Source organism: Palaemon carinicauda, chromosome 4 (assembly GCF_036898095.1).
Source record: "Palaemon carinicauda isolate YSFRI2023 chromosome 4, ASM3689809v2, whole genome shotgun sequence".
Classification (NCBI taxonomy): Eukaryota; Metazoa; Arthropoda; class Malacostraca; order Decapoda; family Palaemonidae; genus Palaemon; species Palaemon carinicauda.
The window spans coordinates 88,635,093-88,649,415 of NC_090728.1; the positions used below are offsets into that span (position 1 = coordinate 88,635,093).

At 37.5% G+C, this 14,323-nt stretch overlaps 1 protein-coding gene across 2 annotated transcripts in view; it reads right to left on the reverse strand.

Annotated features, from left to right (window-relative positions):
• Window positions 1–209: 209 nt before the first annotated feature.
• The window catches only part of Snoo (Sno oncogene), a 78,212-nt gene continuing 64,098 nt past the window's right edge, over window positions 210–14,323 (reverse strand). Inside the window, exons 2-6 of one of the 2 annotated variants that reach the window (XM_068372434.1) lie at window positions 14,158–14,323; window positions 13,274–13,508; window positions 12,919–13,147; window positions 2,321–2,541; window positions 210–1,931 (exon numbers count right to left, since the gene is read on the reverse strand). The exon at window positions 14,158–14,323 is cut by the window's right edge and continues 67 nt beyond it. In XM_068372434.1, the coding sequence (XP_068228535.1) occupies window positions 1,755–1,931; window positions 2,321–2,541; window positions 12,919–13,147; window positions 13,274–13,508; window positions 14,158–14,323 (1,028 nt within the window). In that variant the 3' untranslated portion in view covers window positions 210–1,754. Of the gene's footprint in view, window positions 1,932–2,320; window positions 2,542–7,595; window positions 7,782–12,918; window positions 13,148–13,273; window positions 13,509–14,157 lie in introns of those variants that run through there. The other variant, XR_011044298.1, reaches the window with a different exon arrangement.

The following is a 14,323-nucleotide window of genomic DNA, read 5'->3' on the forward strand; positions in this document are numbered from 1 at the left end:
TTTCAGCTCATTTGGAATATTTAATTTTTTTTTTTTTGCTTATTGGACAAATTATAAGCTACATATAAAATTGTTGGCAAACTTCACTATGTTGGTATAGCATAATCTCAAAGTACTGATAAGTCCTGTGTATACAAAAATTACTAATAAAGCTATTCTTTATAAATGTTTATGTATCCATTAAAAAAAAAAGGCTAAGAAAACACAAGTTAGACAATTTTAGTTTATTTTTAGAGTGCCACCCATTGAGTATAACAAACAAATTTATGTTTCTGGAGTGTCACATCTGCGAGACTGACTGGGATGTGTTTTTAAGTGCTGCAGTTTGCATACCTGGCTTGTTGGTGGTGATAGCACCAGGCAGTGAGAGTGAATAGTGTGATGAAAAAATACGCAAGGCTCAAAGCCTAATGGGCATCTCATGCCACAGACATCACATGTCCAACACGCAATCCTCTTCCACACTATTTAGTGGCAGACTCACCTCACATTATGCTGCCTGCCTGTCACTTTCATGATTACCTTGCAGAGGATACATGATGGGCGACTGACAGACAGTGTACACTGGCAGCTACAACACAATGCACGACGGGTCCAACAACCGCCATGATTACACGAGGGACAATTCTACCAAAAATAATAAAATCCTAGACCAAGCTTTGCTTGATGAGTCACCTAAATAACCTTATGTATTTATTACAAACAAATGACGGGTAAGTTAGGGGGCAAGATGAACTTGGCACGGACCGCCAGGTCAGGGTGGTGTGGTGAAGTACAAAGAAGCTTTACACTCCTACATACACACGCACACACAGACGGTTGCACGTGTACTAGCATAGTAGAGAATTATAAATAACACAGTGTAAGATTTAATCTTTACACAAGAATTAACTAGTTACATAGATGAACACAAATAAGCAGCCGAAGTTGGCGCCAAGACACGAGACCCTCATTGGTATAACTATAAATCTCTCAAGTGGCAACAATTTTTAAGGGCAGTCTGCCGAAGTTTTGTGGGTCTCTGGTCATGGCGCTAAGCTGGTGCTCCACCAACATGAGATGCTTGAAAGCACATCTGACTTGATTCAGCACTGCACAGCTGATGCGGGTATGATCATCATTAGGTTGATGCAGGCGTGCATGGTTATAAAGGTGGCAGCAGGATTTAAAGTGTACCAGGCTTTTTGGGGGACCTATCCTGGAAACACACTACCACTACTCACAGGCGATTGACTTACTATAGTAAGCCATTTATATAATCTTTAAAATCTTTTATACTTAACCTTCCCAACAAAGCAGATTCGTTAACTTATGCATTTGTACTTGCTTTACCTGGGCCCTAGGATATAACGGTTGTTCCCAGGGCCCCCAGAGCGTCTCAGTGCCAGGATGGTGCCACATAACCTCTGTACACCAAAAGGGGCAAATCACCCCACATGAGCACCATGTACGTTAGTGGCACTATCTGACACATGGCTGTGGCGTAGCACCAAGTAAGACCCGTGCAGTGAGTACGGGCTGAGATCATGGCGCGGCCTCCACTCCACCAAGTGGCCCATGGCACACAATTGGTGGAGAGAGAGCCACCCGCAGCCATTGTTAGTGACTGCGGGTCCGCAGCAGCAGCCTAGGCCCAGGCGCACAGCAGCAGCATGAGCGGCAAGCAACCTGGGCGGCACATCAGCGCCACATTTGTACTGCAACCATCTCTGCGGTACTGGGGACAGCACGAGCCAGTGCTCAGCAGCAGCGGCCTAACACGTGTCGGTAACGTCAATGGGCTCAGTCTTTATAGCAACATTGCTGTGCTCAGTTTTGAGAGGGGTTGTAAGAGTTATCACAGATAGGGGAGGGTGTGGACAAAGTTCACCTCTAGGTGCTCGTAAGTCGCCCTCCATCGCACAAATTTTTTCTCGCAACTGTTCTTGATCCTGTGTAGGGAAGGGGTGAAATGTTAACAAATTTGTTGATATAACCTAAATTTTCTATCATTTTATTTTGTCAACATAAGTTTTACTACAAATTAATTGTAAAAGGATTAGTACTTCTGTAAAATCCATCAATAGTTTTAGTTTTTTTTCTTTACATGCAAAACTTAAAAAAAAATACTGTGATCTTATAAATTGACAGAACTCTTAAATTAAACTACTAGTATGTGTGATTAGGAAGAGTGAATAGCAAAATTAAGTTTGGCTAATGATTCTAAGTAAAACAAGATAAGTTTGGCTTCCCTTTCTAAATAAAAGAAGAAAAAAAAGGATATGAAGAGATATCATCCAATATAATTCAAAGTCTGTTCAAGTACGCCTTGTTTTCTTACCTCATGGTTATGCACTGCTGTCAAAGACCGATTTTGCATGGTAGTTACAGTTTGGTTATGATCTCGCATCTGCACATCTTTACGCAGCTTCAAGGCAGCTATCTGACGATCTTGTGCAGCCAATCGAGAAACCAAACCTGCGATCATTTTACCGACTCTCATAGCTGCTGCTCGGTCGCTCCATCCTCGTAAAAGTGCTTCTGCTTCTTCAATAGTTTCATCTGAAAATAAATGTGTGGGCTCATTAAAACTTTTGAATTTATACTTCTGAATTATTGTAAATTTTCTAATAAGCCTTACCTTCTTTTAAACTAAAGACAGTACATCGGCTTTCCTCTCCCAAGTAATAATAAAAGTACTATTGAAAAGTGAATATTCTAAACAAAGGAAATACTGAACTGAAAATTACATAAAAGTGAAATCTTTCTAATTCTTGCCTGTCATGGAACTAAATTACTAAAAATGTTCCATAAAAATACACCACCAGTATCATTAAATCGGTTATCACGAGGCCTTTTGTGTCAATAGGGGTAGGAGGAGGAGATGATGATGATTATCTGAATTACAAATCAAAAACTTTTAAAAGTAATTTGTATTTTTCTTAGCTATACAAACCTCAGTCTTTCAGTATAGTAAAAATCTAGATTCTGGTGAAAGCTAGAAAATCCCAATGAAGAATTATCAAGGTTATGGCAACTGTCAGTACCCACTGCTGATGCAGATCTCTCAGTGCACACACTTAAATTTTCATTTTGTCTGGGACTTGAGAGGTGGATGCAGTAGTTAGTGAAACCTGATGGACTTGGGTTTTTATGGCTAGGAAAACTACAAATTACTTTTAAAATTTGTAATTTGTTCCTACATGAATACAAACCCTCTTCCTTTAATAGGGGGATTCATCCTTAGGAGGGAATAAGTCCCGCTCACCGAACTGGCTGGCTAGCAACCCAGGATCACTATACTAAATCCAGGAAAGAAAGCAGAGCAAAAAATCCTGTGTCTCAGAAAGTTTTTATTTTTTTTTTTATTTTTTAATGCTTGTTCAAAGCTCTAGTCAAAGCTGATAATTATCAGGAAGAAGAGATGTACAGTAATCCTTTTAATTTGAAAACGTGTCGCAAGGCTGAGCAATAGCTTTCAATCACCAAAACCCAAACAAGTTTCTCATCCATCAGGTACTGTACATAAAATTTGCAACTAGTGGACCAGAGACTACGAGTAGGGAAGTGTTCCTCCTACGACACAGAATACCCATTTTGCTTGGTAAACTGCTGTCAGACTTCTGTAGATATCCAGATTTCCTTTGCAGTTGGAGGTGAAAAGCCCCCTTTTTGAGAAGATGCTGAATAACCTCCAACTGAATTACTAGCCAGCTCCCTGTATTGAGCCATTTCTTCATCTGTAGCTGGCACACAAGGTCGTACACAGTTGGGATCTTCTTCAGAATTCCATTTATGACATCAAGGTGGTCCAGGTCCTGTTCCAAGTATGTCATTTTGATAACAACAGTTCTGGAAATTGGGTGTTAAAATGGCTCAACAGATCGCCCGCCCTACATAGGAGGCAATGATGTTGAGGCTGTCCCACAAATGCTGGAATATATCCTCTAGAGCTGCTGCTCGGTCTGACACTGGCAACCAAGACCTTCAGCTTGTTGTTTAGGCAAATACCAAATATGTCTATTGTCAGGAAACCCCAAAAATTCAGGCGTTCCCTCGCCACTAGTGGATTCAAAGATTATTCTGATCCCGCAATCCGACAGTGGCAGACTGTCTGCGACAATGTTCCTTTTCCTAGAATAAAACGGGCCAACAGATTTAGGTTTAGTGGGCATTGTAGGCGGCGGCCTGAAGGTGACATCTTTCCTGAAGGAGAAAGTTTTATTTGACTTCTCCCACTTCTCTACTACTGCCTCCACCTCTCCAGGTGGAAAAAGGTAGACTGTATTAGCGGAGTATTTCTCTAAGACTAATCCCTCGAGGCCATATGTCCGATGAACTTTTTGACAAGTCTCTCCATTTCAGTACCCAGTTGCTCCACTGATACACATTGGTGGACTAAAAACTAAATCGCATTCGCTTCCAAATGAATGAGATCATATTGTTTGCTTATCTTACGATCCGCAAAATCCCCAGATACCGCAAAATATGAGCGCGTTCCAAGCCAGTAGTCTATCCAAGAGGAAGACTACAAAGCTGACATTTTCGGTGCCTCCATGTTTATGGCCTCTTGCTGAAGTCTCTTTTTTTATTTATCGTAACTATGGTACCTTGAAGTGTTGCTTAAACCTGTTACTTGCTGAAAAAGGAATCGATGAAGGTCTACCTTCCAGAGAAAGTGTCTTTTGGAGCATCACCCAACTTATCAAGTTCCTTGATGAGGCCTTATACCCTCGGTCAAGCCAATTCCTCTTCAGGTTCATTGGAGGTAGACTCAAAGTCGACAGGTTCTGGGGAGCAAGTCTTGACGTCTTCATGGGAATCTCCAAGGGTTCTTCTGCCATTAACACCTGTTTATTCTTCCGCCTAGACGCAACATCCATTTTTCCCCGACTGTCTTTTTTGGAAAAGGGAAAGGGGAAAGGAGAAAGATTATATACAGAAAGAGAGTGCATCATCTTGTCTGGGGACTGGATCCGGACAATTTTGATATCACTTATTCGGGCTTGGATGTTCTATCATTATGATAAAAGTCAAAAGGGGTGAGAGTGTACTGTCCCTAAACTTTGAACACATCAGAGCCACCTACCTTGTGTCTGTAGGTAGTGAATAAACCTCAGCGTTTTGCTGAGGGGAAAGACAAGCTCTGATGGCCGCTTAGGCTAAGATCGGGTAAAACCCTTAGAAAAGCAAATGGATGATTGTCCGACGGGGCCTGCACATTCATAGAGAATTTTCCTAGACATGACCTTGAGATGACTCCTCTTCCTAGTGGGTGCTGTTATGCTTGGGGGGAAGGGGTTAGGTAAAACTGATTATATATTAAAGGAGACGCGTACTTGTATCGCATCGCTTGCAAACGAATGATACGTCCAAGATTCGTTCTCTTCTCCGCAAATAATTTTTTCTGGTTCATGCCCACTGTGTTGAAGAACTTCTACAGGTTACTGAAAAGTTACTGTTTAATGCTTTTGTTGGTGGCACACACTTTGGGCTTGCATGCTGCTGGAAGGCTCATTATCAAAGCTTGCGATACGACAGAGGCCCATAGGACTACATGGGCCCATTTTGATGATGGCTAGCCCCAAAAATTACTTACAGCACTTCCCTAAGCGAAAGGGGAAAACTCAACAGACTGTCTATATCATAGGAGTCAACACTCAAGAGTGGTGAAGAGGTTGTTGGCACATCGGTCATCCGGAAATTTGAGAACTTCGGCCAGAGCAAGCTCAACACGAGCAGAGCTTCTTCTCAAAGGGAAGCTTCCCCGCTTCTCTAGGGGAAGCAGGGAGGTCTACCTCCTTGGGAATTTGCTTTATCGTTGTAAAGTCACTGCATTCTTACTTCCTCTCTTAAGAGTTAGAAGAATGGCCGAGTGTACAGTAGAGTTTCCGGGGTCAAAAGTTAGAATCTAGGCGACTTGACCGACGACAAGGACAACCCCAGGAACACCTATAGTGCTTTTATCTCTTCCTCCTACTACTATATAATCTCATCCAATGGGAAGGTAACCACTACCACACATATCACAAGGCGAGTCCAAAGTGCAGTGGTGGCCTCTAAACAATGAACATAAAGGGTGAGAATCAACTTCAACTTTGCTCTGTAAAAGTTGCCATAAAAAAAACTTAGAGTGCAACATTACTACAATTTCAGCTCCATGGTGTTGGTGTTAGCTTTGTGCATGCCAGTGCATTTATTTTTGAAAAATATAATCGGGCAAGGTGGAAAATCTTACTTCGGTCAGTCCCATTTCTACCGTTTCAATGTGTCCTCATTCCCACTTTTTATCTTTAAAAGTTATATATTCCTTTCTGATCCTGTGCTGTAGTTCATCTCATTACCTTAAGTTTGTGGCTTTTTCTTTGTTATTGCTCACACTTTCATTTTATTTTTCTTCGTTGGCATAGTTTATTCAAGAGATTTTGATGTATAAATTTTTGTTATTGAATCTGCAGTAATTTTTTCACTTGCTCATTACATGTCAATTTATCTTTACCAGAAAGTCTTGCAGTTATGTCACATTTTATTACCAAAAGATAATTCGGGCAAATAAAATTTTGTACTAAAACTGAAAACTAAAGAAAGCACAGAAGTGCTAGGAATTGATTTTACCACTAAGCCGACATACTTAACTCCCATATATTTATCCTACATGGTTTGTTTCCAATTAATATATCCGCACATCTTAGTTAATATATTTCTTTCAGGAAAATTTTTTCAATACTTTACTGACATTTGAAACTCAAACCACAACAAACTATGTTTAAGAGTGTTGTACTGCATTGAGTTGATTCTGTGATTCGGTCATCAGTTAATTACAGTAAATACCAATTGGTCAAATGTGACCAATTTAAAGATGGGATATTACTTCAAAGGGGTGGTTCTTTTGGAAAGAAAACCAACCGTTAGTTTAATATTTTGATTAACTACGGCCAGATTAATTATTCACTACCTGCCATTATCTACTGTAGTAAAGTATGATGGATTAAAGCAATAAATATATTACCGACAGGAACACGTGCATTTGATCTATCCATAATAATCGCAACTTTAGATGCCTTAGCATCTTCATTTCCTTTCATGCCCACTTGAGCAGCGATCCAACATACTTCAAAATGTATACTGGCTTCACATAATTAGTGGAATGCATTCACAGAACCCTGGCCATATGGACCAATGCTTAGATCTTTTAAGCTTTTCAGGTTTTTTTTTTTTTTCCAGGGCACTAATGTTATCTCTATTGCAGATATTACAAACAACCGAGCTGTGAAAACTAAGCAAAACTGGATAATGAAAATTAATAGTTTCATTACTCTGTATTACAGAAATTACTACAACCAAAGGAAGACTTGGACAAATCTGTGTAAATTGTGGACATTCACTAAGTTCTAGAGTGTTGCTGATGACGTTCGAGTATATTTTTCACCAAATTTAGGAATAACTAGTAAAGCATGACTTCATGCATAATCCCCAGGAGGGAGGAGCAAAATCTGATACTGGAGTAAGTAATTATCCCATTCATTGACTCTCATTCTATTACATTTTATGGAAAAGATATGATTGTTCATAATGTGATTTTGATTAAAAAGCTTTGTAGATGGTGCGTCACTTGCCTGAATTGTTATTGCACTTCATATGGCAACCGGGCCACGATGAAGAGAGAGCGGAGGTACGCCCCTATGATTTATTTGGCGAGGACTTGAATATTCCAGTGCTGATTCTGAGTCCTTCATTGTGAATTGGATATAAGCTTTTAAATACTGCATCTGATGTTGAGCCATATATTTGGCTCCCATAGTCTAGAATAAATAGAACAATTGCTTTGTATAGTTAACACCAGGATATATGTCAGCTCCAGAAGTTGACAGCTTTTTTTCAAATCAAGTCGATACATTTTAACATTTGCCTTTTCCAGTTCAAGTGTATATCCAATGAAACTTACAAAATTTACTGTACAAAATTTTTTCCAATCTTATATCTTCATAACATATGACTGCTCCTGGCTTTTCTGTAGAAAATTGGAAACACACTGAGCAGGCCCAAGTATCTACTTAATGTCAGTGTCGAGACCATGTTTGTGGGTATATTTCAAAATCTTCCATATACTGTGGAAACTATTTTCAATAACCAGGAATTAGTACAGAGTATAATTTATTGCAAGCAGGAATGTGCTCCAAGACTTTTCCTTGGTGGTAACAATTTTCCAATCCTAGAATTTCTGAAGAAATACTAACCTACTTGAAGAATACAGTTAAATCTTTATATACCAGTCAATACTGTGCAGTCTAGTGTCCTTGCAAATCCCTTTAATAAAGCATTTTTATTATAAATTTTAAGAAATATAGCTTCTGGATGTAAAGAGAGATTATAGTTACCAGTTTCCACTCAAACCCTATGTAACATGGTCTTCTGAGTAGATGATGAATAAAGTGATCAATTTTTCTTTAATCCCCATTGGGTTGGGCTAATTACATTATTTTAAGAGTCTGTTCCAAGATAATCTGGATGTTGCAATTTTTTTCCATCACTTTACATAGATCCCTGGTTTAACTTGCTGATCTTATAGTTCGATAGCTTACTATGATCACTAGTTGGTTTTGCCATGATTAAGACATCTCGCCAGTCCTTTGGAAATAATATTACTTTTGTACATTGCTGTTGATGTGGTCTTTACTTGAAGCCGAGCTATTACAAGGAGTGTCCTTCAACTGGCAAAATTTGATTTTCTTCCTTTGTTCATGTTCACAAGTATATACAGTGTAGGTCGAGGCTCATGAACATTACACAAATTGTATGATCAAGCATACACCATTAGTGCCTTTTGATTCATTAACATTCCTGAATCTGCTAAATTTCTTTAACAGGCACTTTGGGAGCTATGCTAAGTGTTAGCTATAGTCTCAAGATGAGGATTTTTAAGTACGTCTTATATGAGCTTAAAATCATTATGGTATTTATATTATCATCATCATTAAGTTATGTAATTGGTTAGTCATATCTACTGTATCAATTAAATGTGATTTCTAATGAATCTACTACAACACATACAGACTTAATGCTGTGTATAGCGCGGGAAAAATAAAATTATAATGCAGGAAATCTAGGAGGCTATAGAAGGAATAGAATAGTGCATACGTGGCGGTTGGAAAGGAAGTGACCTCATTAGAGACTTGGTCTGCGTTATATCTTAGTAAATAAAGGTTTCTTTCTGAAAGTATTTTTATAAGTGAATAGGAACTATTTCAGTTACATCCTATGAAATTATGTAAATGTAAAGTTCTTTTATTACACAGATCCTTACACAAACCTTTTCGGAACGAGGATTTGTTATATATCATATGACAGCCAGAAAATACGCACCAAAGAAGAGTTTTGCATTGCGGAGAACTCTACGCAGTCAACTTGATAACTACTGTACGTCCTTTGGAAAGCAGATTCAAAGAGTTCAACTTTGGTTACTGAGAAATTTTTATTTTGATGTTAACTGTTAAAATATTTTATATTTCCTGGTTTCTTTCTTCACTGAACTATTTTTTCTGTTGGGTCACCTGAGCTTATAGCATCCTGCTTTTCCAAGTAGGGTTGTAGCTTAGCAAGTAATAATAACAATAATACCTCTGTCCTGTCATGTCTCAGCTCTTATGATAACTGTTTGAATTGTGTTAGTATAAATGTCTACGCGTAGTACCATTTTTGTGTTTGAATTGCTTTAAAGAAAGCAGTATGAACTCTATAAATGCAGTTTTGTCACTTAATCTAGATACCAAGCCTAAACTTTTATGTAACTTGCTACTAATGACATTATGTTTTGAATTAATCTATCTATTGAAAATTTTTCATAATTTAGATCCCTGTTCTGCCTGCAGCAGCACTAAAGCATCTTTTGTATTTATTTAATTGAATACGATACTTTTGAGATTTCTCACAATTTAGCTCAGGGGAGTGTGGATTCTCATGTAAAGTTGTGATTATGTAAAATACTGATGTTAAAAATGTTTATGTTGAATGGATTAGTATTGATTTAAAAGTTCAAGACAGAAGGCTGGCAAAATCTAATCAAGGCCCTTTGCATTAATAGGTGTATGAGATGATGATGATGATATGTAAAGTGAAACCTACTTAATATCACTTCATTTGCACAAAGTGATAATTGTAAAATTTCTATACTCTTTAATTATGTAATTAACTAATTTTTGTAATCCAACCATATCTAATCTTTTAACTTTTTATTAGTTACCTCCATGAGTTTGTTCATCTTTACTCTTGAAACTATTTAAGTCCTTATACCTAAAAACAAAGCTTTTCAGATAATTGATTACCCTGATTGTTTTTTTCTGAACTTCAAAACAACAAAATCTAACATTAAGAAAACTTGAGACTTCTGTTTACATGAAATTACATTTCCTATTTATGCCTTTCCTACAAAAATGCTGATAACTTATTTATTTTAAATGTTTAGATACACAGTATATGGTTACTTTCATAAATTTAGGGACTCTCAAAAGGGTGACCTTTAATTAGAAAGGCATCTTAAAACTTATTTTATGGCTCCTATCTTAATTTTTCATAATTTTTAGACAACAATGTAACTTTCTTTTTGCTGTTATTGGGTCAAGATTTTGGGGTAAAATTATTTGCAACTTTTATGATTAAATGCAGAATATGACAGTGGTTTCAATGTTCTTGAACAACATAGGGAGAAATTTTACAAGTAAACATTGTAAAGTATATTTTCCCTCATCTACTTTAAAGGTGTAAGGTTTAAAGGTCGCTCATGAACAGCAAAGGCAAGGAACAATGATAATTCCCTAGCAAGCAGGGCAATGCCCCTGAGACCGACCATATACATATGATCAGTGCCCAAGCCCCTCTCTACTCAAGCTGGGACCGGCCAGGCAATGGCTGCTGATGACTCAGCAATAGACCTCTAGACTCTCCCAACCCCACCCCCATCCTTAGCTCACAAGGATAGTGAGGTTGCAGACACTAAATGAACTAACGAGTTTGAGTGGGACTAACCCCAGTCTGGCAATCACCAAGCATGTTAAGTTATCAATAGGCCACAGCAACCCTTATTGATATAAGGCTGAATAAAATTATTTTACTTTGGGTAAGATGGCTATCATTATTGGATAATAACCACTGGAATAATCTTTTTTTTATTTCCAATCTGTTTACTATAGGAATAGAGCACCTAGATAACTGATGACATAGTAGGATGGGTATTTAAAATAAGCATGCATCAACTTCATTTAAACAAATTATGGAAAATTCTAGTTCATTTACATAAAGTCAGTCAGCCAGCGATTAGAACCACACAGGTTCTGCACACTGAAGCCACCAAATATAGTAGAAGTAATGATGGAAGTTATCAACTCATTACAATTTGTAAAATCCGATACAATAATCAAGATTTGGCAGGTTGCGAGTGTACTAAATGGGTACTGATTTAGATATTTCCTCAAACTTGTAATGTTGTGGCAGAAGACTGAAATGTTTTTTTTTTTTTTTAATGGAATTTTCCATTTCAGTTCTTTCAGTTTTCAATGACATACAGGCTTACTCATAACTTTTAATCTAGCCTTCATACTGTCAAATGGGTTGAATACTAACACGAGGTCATCCTTTGAAATTAATGTAATCCACCTAAATAGAATCTGGCTTTAATTATAATATTAAAAGCAGATTTGCAAAATTATCATGATTAAAAGCAAAGTTACAACTATAGTTGGAAAAGTAGAATACTACAAGCCCTATGGTGTCTATAAGGAAAGCACCCAAAATGATTCCAACAATATTATGAACACTACAAAAAGAATGACGGTGGTGGTTTTGAAAGTTCTGATCGTAGATTAAGAAAAAAGTAAAAGATAGGGAAAGTCAACCTTCTAATACACCACCAGGCACCTTTGCTCCAAGGAAAAATCATGTCACTAAAAATTTAAAAAAATTAAAAGCACAAGAAACTGGTAAGTGTGTTCTTGTAACCTCAAGTAAAACTAGAGGAAGAGAAAATTGATGGATAAGTGCTCAATTGCACCCTTAACCGAGAGAACTTTAAATAAAGATGTTATTGGAAGGCCACAATACAGAGGCTAACACAAAATACAAGAGAACATTAATTTGATATTGCATCCTTCCACTAGAAAATTCACCTACCAAACTTTAAAAGTTTCATCTATCATCTAAACTTACTATATGTGCTACTAGCCACTAACCACTTACGATAACAAATCACTTTCAGATAAAATTAATTTTTTTAGATAGTGCATAAAATATGTACAACTGTGCACATCACACAAATTTTGAAAAACAGAATTAGGAAAATTACAGAAGCAATCAAGCCAAATTTAACAAGAAATATCGTAATACAAGGTTTTACTATACTGTACAATAACAGGACTTTGATTAATGAACAAAACCTCTCCACCCATTACCCAAAATCATATACAGTGGATTACAATGCAAAGAAATTAGTGTTTACCATAAGCAATTGCTTGGTTATAAGAAAAATATACAGTACCGTAGTTTAACCAGACATTTTTATACTTCAGTATAGAATAAATCAAAGCTCGAAGAAAACTCTACTACTGGACTGACTCAATATTATTAAGATTCCCTTTAGATTAATTTTTCACAGTATATACACTACCAATTTGCAGTGATAACAATTTAGACTTTTACAGATAGTAATTGGGCCCTGAGGGATAACTACTCAGTAACAGTATGGTGAACAAATATTCCTAATTCTCAGGAGATAATAGCTCTACTGGATTTAACCTTCATTATTTCATAATTCAAAAATGCATTACCTATATTTCTTGTAATGAACACCAGTGCTGTCTCAGCTTATGAATTTTTTTTATTTTAGTCAAATGTATCATTGAAATTAATGCATTAGAAGCCATGTAATTGTAGCTTAATTTAATTACTTACTAGGGTTGCCTAGTGATGCAACTGAATCTGTGTCGGAATCTGTAGTTGATAATTCTAATTCTGGGTGACGACCACTTGTATCCGGGCTACAGACTTTTCTGGCCTGCTGGTGGTAGAGTTGTAGGTTAGTAGATCTCTCTACTGATGTGGAGATGGGTGACGATGGGGTTATTCCGGATAATACAGGCAAATTTTCTTGCTTAATGCACTCTGCTTCATTTCTCTCAAGCTGAAATAAAAGACAAATTAATAATGAACATTGTGTGCATGTTAATATAGTACAGGATGGTTATCCAGATATGTAGCCTATATAAAAAAAAATAGTCATTTATATGAAAGCTAGCCATCTACTTACAGACAAAAGTGCAAGCTTTTCATGATGCACATCATGAACAAGTCTACTCGACGAGATATCTTTGGTACAGAGACTCTCTCGAGCTGCCTTATCTCTCATTTTTGGGGGCGCCAAAGCAACGTTGGGCTGATAATGACGTTCAAATTTCTGAGAGTCAGAGAGAGGTACCACTCGGCCAGGGTCAGCAAGCACTGGTGGACCTTGGCTAAGATAAGCTGGGAGTTGTGCTGGTACGCTGAAAATAAAGTAAACTCATTGAAGATCACCTGTCACACTTAAGATAGATATAGAGCATTCCTATAACAGGAGGCTGGTAACAAGCAGTCATTGATTATGTTTACAATTATTCCATTGATTTACTATTATATATTGTAACCAGCAATGTAAATAAGATAAACCAGCCTGAACTTTCTAGTTTAACTTGTATGAATCTAATTATAAACTTGGTATGTTATCATTCAAAATTAAAGGAAAGGCTGAATTCATTATACCCATAAGTAACCATGTTATAAAAATTGAATTGCTCTTGCACAAAAAAAGTACCAACCCTTAAAATTCTTAGACAAAAGCCATACTATTTAGGCCCTATTAAAGGTTACTCATGAATGGCAGAGGCAAGGGATAGGATGATTCCCTAGAGACTGACCCTATGCGTTATACATATGACCAGTGCCCCAGCCCATATCCAAGCTAGGGCCAGGGAGAGCCATACAATGCCTGCTCATGACTCAGCATGTAGACCTATAAGATACCCCAAAACCTCCATCCCTAGCTCAAGAAACTATCAAAGCTTGAGTGGGTCTTGAACTCTAAGACCAGTAGATTGCCAGGCTGTTTGCACTAAGCTTATTAGTTTTATGATATAAAAAGGAGGGTCAACTCACCTGTCTCTAACAAATGCTGGTGGAGGTGGTGGTAATGGCTTGCCATCCCTAGTGAGGAGAGGTGTACTAGCCCAAGAATGTGATACAAGTCCATAGGTCCGCAACATATAAGACATCATCACAGGATCATAGACAGCATAAGGATGAGGCTGTGGCGGTGGAACAT